Source organism: Vombatus ursinus, unplaced genomic scaffold (genome assembly GCF_900497805.2).
Source record: "Vombatus ursinus unplaced genomic scaffold, bare-nosed wombat genome assembly UNPS02014781.1, whole genome shotgun sequence".
Lineage (NCBI taxonomy): Eukaryota > Metazoa > Chordata > Mammalia > Diprotodontia > Vombatidae > Vombatus > Vombatus ursinus.
The window spans coordinates 24,649,499-24,655,871 of record NW_020954559.1 but is presented as its reverse complement, the minus strand read 5'-3'; the positions used below and the strand labels follow the sequence as shown (position 1 = coordinate 24,655,871).

At 38.3% G+C, this 6,373-nt stretch overlaps 1 protein-coding gene across 2 annotated transcripts in view; it reads left to right on the top strand.

The window, feature by feature from the left end:
- The window catches only part of LOC114046094 (KDEL motif-containing protein 1), a 22,419-nt gene that overhangs the window by 967 nt on the left and 15,079 nt on the right, over positions 1–6,373 (top strand). The window contains exons 1-4 of one of the 2 annotated variants that reach the window (XM_027866336.1): positions 151–343; positions 1,530–1,651; positions 3,153–3,817; positions 5,324–5,529. In XM_027866336.1, coding sequence (XP_027722137.1) covers positions 3,636–3,817; positions 5,324–5,529 — 388 coding nt within the window. In that variant the 5' untranslated portion in view covers positions 151–343; positions 1,530–1,651; positions 3,153–3,635. Of the gene's footprint in view, positions 1–150; positions 344–1,529; positions 1,652–3,152; positions 3,818–5,323; positions 5,530–6,373 lie in introns of those variants that run through there. The other variant, XM_027866337.1, reaches the window with a different exon arrangement.

The following is a 6,373-nucleotide window of genomic DNA, read 5'->3' as shown; positions in this document are numbered from 1 at the left end:
TCTGAGTATATCAATTTATTGAGCAATGCAGGCCAATTGCCTGACAAATTGGGACCAGGCCCCTTCTTCAGCTCAGGGCTGATTTGTTAGGCAATTAGTCTGCATTGCTTAATAAATTGATATGCTCTAAGACTAAACCTTTGTTTTCCTCAGTCACTTTTTATCTTACACCTGCCACAGTTTTTGGCCAACCATGCTAGGTGGAGTCAGAACTCAGACACCTGGCCAACAACCTTCTATAAAAACTCCCTGGAATACTAGGGTTTCACTGAGGGACTTTTTCTTGGAAGACTGCCCCCAGAGGTAGAACTCCTGCTCTTGAACCTCTTTCTTCTGTGCTAAGGTAAGATTTAGGTTTAGTTTTAGATTTAATTTGTCACTGAGATTGAAGTGGTATAGATTTAAATTAAGTTTGCTCCAGGGATTGAGACTGTTTAAATTTAGATTAAATTTGCCCCAGGGACTGATACAGTTTAGGTTTGGGCCCACCTCAGGGATTCCCAAAGTTTAGGTTTGGATGGGGCAGCTAGGTGGTACAGTGGATAGAGTCAGGAAGACTAATCTTCCTAAATTCAAATCTGGCTTCAGACACTTAACTAGCTGTGTGACCCATGGCAAGTAACTTAACCCTATTTGCCTTAGTTTTCTCATCTGTAAAATGAGCTGGAGAAGGAAATGGCAGCCTATTCCAGTATCTTTGCCAAGAAAACTCCAAATGGGGTCACAAAGAGTCAGACATGACTGAACAACACAAAATTCCAAAATATTGGAAAATGTATCAATTATTCAATCAATAATCATTTATTAAATACCTATTACCAGCCAGTCGCTGAGAATGCAGAGATAGAGATTAAATGTTAAAGGAGGCAGCTGGATGGTACGGTGGATAGGGTGTTGGACCTGGCATCAAGAAGACCTGAGTTCAAATGTGGCTTCATACACTTGCTAGCTGTGTGATCCTGGTCAATTCACTTAACCTCTTTTTGCCTTAGTCCAATGTAGAAGGAAATGGCAAACCACTCCAGTATCTTTGCCAAGAAAACTCCAAGGACAGTATGGTCCACAGGGCACTAACATGAACAATAGGTTTAGATTAGGTTTGCCCCAGGGATGGGTGAAGTTCAAATTGGATTTAGTTTGCCCCAGGAATTGGGGAGATTTAGGTTCAAAGTAGGTTTGCCCCAGGAAGTGGAGACCAGTTAACAATTTTCTTGGACTGTTGTGGTGGGAATTTTTGTTCAGGTATGGGTTAGACAAGATGGCCTCCGAAATCCTTTCCAACTCTGACCTTCTCAGGCAATATAAGTACTAATGTTTCGTTTTCTTGGATGAGACGTGTGATTCCATTTACATGAGATCAAAGATTTACAGATTAATGACCTTGGTAATAATCTAATCTAATAGAGACCCAAAGAAGGTAAAGGACTTGCCTATGGTCAAAAAAAATAATAAGTGGCACAGCCAGAATTTTACTCAGGTTCTTTGATTTTAAATACTTTGCTCTTTCCACTTTATCGTGTTGTCTTTAGGTAACAACCAGTATATAAACTCGCTCTTATCAATGCCAATCTGTACCTACTTCACAAGTTACCTGGAAACATTGAGAAGTTAAATGATGAATATATGGTCTCATATCTAGTATGTGTCAAAGGTAAGACTTGATCCTAGGTCTATCTGATTCTAAGGCCAGTTCTCTAACCATTGTACCATGCTTTCTAACTATCATCAGTCTTAAAAAAAAAGAGGAAATAGGACTCATGGGTATTAAGTGATTTGCCCAAATTGTAAAGTGGGAGCTTGAACAAGGGAATTTATGATTCTAAGTTCATTGTGATTTTTCACTAGACCATGATGTAGCTTTTTTTTTAAGTACTAAGTTTGCATTCACATTTTGAATAGTGAAGAAGGTATTTAGGGAGGATAAGTTGATGTACTCATTTTGTGGTGGCACATAGTACGTGTTTAATAAATGTTTATTGACCATAGGGATGCCAAACCCAGTGTCACATGTGGAATTAGAAGGGGGCATCTGGGAATATATAGCAAGGTTTTATTTATGAAGGGACTGATACCCAAGTGAGGACACAGTAATATGCAGTGTCCCTATCTCCTTCATGTGGGAATTTACAATGAGAGACTCAAACTAAACTCTGAGATTCTATGTGGCTCCTACTTTTTTATGTTTAGATAGCTAGAAAGAATCTTCTGAGGAAAGCTGCTGAATGGAAACCTGAGTAAAGTCTCATGAATGTAACTATTATCCAGTTTTCTCTAGCATTTCTTCTCTTCCCCTTTGACCCTGAATCACAGGTGTTCCTATCTTCTAGGCTACTGTTTAAGGAGCAAAGTTAATTATTTCATTAAAAAGACTAAAGTATTTTTTGTACAAACTCTTACAAATTTTACCCTTTTAAGATAAGTAGGAGCCTGGGACCACTAAAGATCCTCATTTATTGTGAGGTCTTATAACATGAGGTGAAGTATATAAAAACACACCTTAACCGTGATCCCTAATCTGTATCCATTCAGGAGGGAGCCTGCAGTACACAAATTTAAGGCTAACTGATCTCTGTCCTTTCCCTTTGCCCCAGTTAGTACCTCCAGCATGTCTAATGGAGAAGATCTCTGGTCACTACAACAGCCCAATTCATTCTAGACATACTACAATTTCCAGAATGCAATCTTTCCTTCCCTCCTTCCCTCTTTCATTGTCTCACTCAAATCCTATCCTATGGACGCTGGGAATTGAAGTTTCTTTTCCTATCTCCAGAGGACCTTCCCCTCCCATTACTCATCTCCACACCTTTTGAGGGTAGTAAGGGAGAGGGAAGATATTCATAACCAAAGAGTTCAAGTCTTCAATTAAGAGTCATTCAATTCCAAAATGATGCTTTGTTTATCTTTCAGTTCTGACCTGTGAAGGTAGAGATATCCAGTGATTATGAAAGTGTAAATTTCTGAGATAGTTAAATTTTGGGGAAGCAAACAGGGTTCTTTGTGACACCAAACTTCAGTGCTTCATATTCTGAGTATTGATTAGTATGAATGATAATTTTTCTTCTTGCTGAAAACGGGTAATGTGTTGAATAAATGAGATTCTGTTAAATGCTATCCCTCTCAGATTTCCGCTATTTCATTTACATGAACTACAGATCCCAGAATGCCCCTGAAGCCAAAGATATTTAACAATTACACCCATTTGGAAAAGAGATTGTTTAGCAAGTCTTTGAGAAAAGAGCCAATCACTTTTGCTTTCATCTCTGGCTGGTCCTGGGGGCCAACTCACCCAAGGTGATGTTCTAGCGGCAAGAGTGTAAGAGAAAAGTTCATTTTGTCTGTTGCAAAAGGAACAGTGTGGTGCTTGGTTGGATCCTCTGTAGGGTTAGCATACTTTAAAGAGAATCTCCATCTTCTGGTAATTCTCCTGGAGAAAAGTAGAGGTACTCGAGCTTTGAATTATTATTTTTAAGGAAAATCTACTTCAAGTGTACATGTTGTTGGAATTGGCAGATGTGTCTGTAGCTATAATTTGTGAATGAACGTTTCTTCACGGACAAAGTGGCACGTTCCCCGCTGGTGCTGGCCGCGTTGGAAACTTCATTGTCAGCGTGTTGTTTCACTAGTAAATTTTGTAAATGTTTAGCATTTTGTTGCTTTGCTACCTCTTTTTGGGAACAACTCCAGCATTTGCTGCGACTGGTGAAGAGCGACGAGTAAACCCAGAAAACTGTTTAATATGGGGACCTGGCCTAAAAGCCAATGTTGTTCTGCCTGCCCGGTATTTCTATATTCAGGCTGTGGATTCCGCAGGTCAGAAGTAAGTAACACAGCTTCTCCTTAATACTATTTTTGAGCGTGGTTAAAATCTATCCTAATTTCATAGGTTATTTCTGCGAAGGGGGAAAAAGAAGAAATGAGGGAGTAAACAAGGGAAATTATTCAAATAAATTTTATTCTCTAGAATTTTTAGATTTGTTCTCTTTAAAATTTGCTGAATTCCCCCCTACTGTAAGTAGTGTTAACCTTATAACTGCCAGTTCATCCACCTTCTGCCTTTTGTTGACCAATAAGGCTTGACCACTAAGCCTTTTTTTGATACTTTTTCTTAAATGTGATGGAGAATAATCTCATCCAAGAGGTTGGAAACCCATCCGTCCCGTCCCATCCTTCCTATATCTCATTTACTTGGAGAGAGTCTCCTCTGTTTTAAATCTCTAACTTTTTCAGCAGCAAGAACGTGAGCTTCTTGAGGGCAGGGACCGAGTTTTTGCCTTTCTTTGTATCCCCAGTGCTTACCCACAGTGCCTGGCACGTGGTTAAATGCTTAATAAATACTTTTTAATTGACTGATCCAGGGTTTAAGACATCTGAAATCAATTTCAACCCAACTTTTACTCTAGACTACAAACTACATTTCAGCTCCATCTAGTGGTCTCCCCTTTTTACTCCTCCTTAGATTGTTCCCTTCCATCCACTCCAAGTTAAACATGTTTTATAACTTAATGTTCAAAGGAAAACTGCAACATTATTTCTAACATAGAAGTAGCAAAATATGAAAGCCCTGAGTTGTTTGTTACAAGAGCAGTATTACCGCAGTAAGAGGTTCAATTCACCAAAAGTGTTTTATAATCAATGCTTTTTAAAAAGTATTTTTAAACAGATACTTCTGAATTCATGGCTAATGGATACTCTTCCAAGTGTTCTGTAAAGGCAGAATCTTTGTAACTGACCAGTTAATACAGATATTGAAAAGTGTGTTTTGGGGTAGGAACAAATAATTCTTTATTTGGTTTAAAAATTAAAGGATGGTGACTTTGGTCACCTGGTGACTCAACCGCTCACATATTCAGAAAAATCAGTGTCCTGATGTATATGCACATTCCTTTTAAAATCTTCACTTCTGTTCATTTGAAGTAGTTGGTGAGGGGGTAGTGGTACGTGTGTGGAAGTTACAGGTCATAGGATATATAATAATGTACCAATTCTGCTAAGATCTATTTTGTACAAGAATAATCTTGCTCACATAGATATGTCTAACACTATTCTTAGACGATTTTGTACTGAAAACGTTATTGCTACTACCTCAACAACTACCTTTTCTCCATCTTTCTGCATTTGTAGTACATTTTTGCCACTTCTATACCAAAAATGTACAGCAGAAAATGGAGAAACAGAGAGTAAAATAAAAGGCAAAGGAGAGTAATAAAGGCTATTTACTGTCATTTACTGTCAAATTTCCTGTGGGTACAATTTGGAGAACATTTAGAGAACTTTATTAAAAGTAATGTTATGTACTTTTAACTTGTCATAATTCCTGTTATAGGTTTACTACCTCTCCAGGTGAAAAGGTATTCCAAGTTAAGATCTCAGCACCAGATGAACAGTTCACACGAGTGGGAGTACAGGTTTTGGACCGAAAGGATGGATCCTTCATTGTGAGATACAGAATGTATGCTAGCTACAAAAATCTGAAGATAGAAGTTAAAGTCCAGGGTCAACATGTAGCCAAGTCTCCATATATTTTGAAAGGTAATTTAAGAAATGGCTAATTGCAACACTTTTTATATGTCATATTTCTTAAAAACCCAGAAGCAAATAATAATTTCTTATTCTTTAGTAGAAACATTTTGACATCAGTTTATAAACATCCTATTTTGAAGGCCCTTAAGGAGTAAATTGAAGCTGAGTGTGAGGGTGCACTTCTGTAATCTCTGCTACTGGAGAGGCTGAGGCTGGTGAATTGCTTGAGCTTGGAAGTTCTGAGCATTAAGTCTGGCATTACTTTGGTGGGCCCTGGGTTAGGGGAGACCACTAGGCTACCTAAAAGGGGGCAGATGAACCCAAGTTAGAAGCAAAGTGGTTGAAAACTCCCATGCCAGTCAATAGTGGGATCAGGCCTGTAAGTGCCAGTGGCATACCTAGCCTGATTGAGATAAGGAGATTAAGCCTCCAAAAAAGAGGAGTAAATTGAAGACATCTATATGAAGGAGTGATTCAGAAGCTTGACAAAAAGAGATAAGGTCTTTCAAGACTGGATCGGAAAAGAATTTATCGCTTCGCTAAAGAGGAATGAAAGTATTTAGAAAAAAGAACACAATCTATGAAGGAAAAACTAGACAAATAAGCAGTTGTAGTTGTTTGGTTTTGTTTTGTTTTTTTCTCAGAAGATCCATAATTATTTCTTGGGTGTAGGTGCTATCAAATATTCAAATCACAAGCCCTCCAGCTATTATTAGATTGTCTTCATGGGTTCTTGAATCTCCAAAAAATCCCCACCTCATGAATGGGCATCTTTCTCTGAACCTAGTTAGCCTGGTCTTGGCAGCTAAGTGAGGAAAACCAAATATTCTTGCAGCTGTAACATGTCATGTTA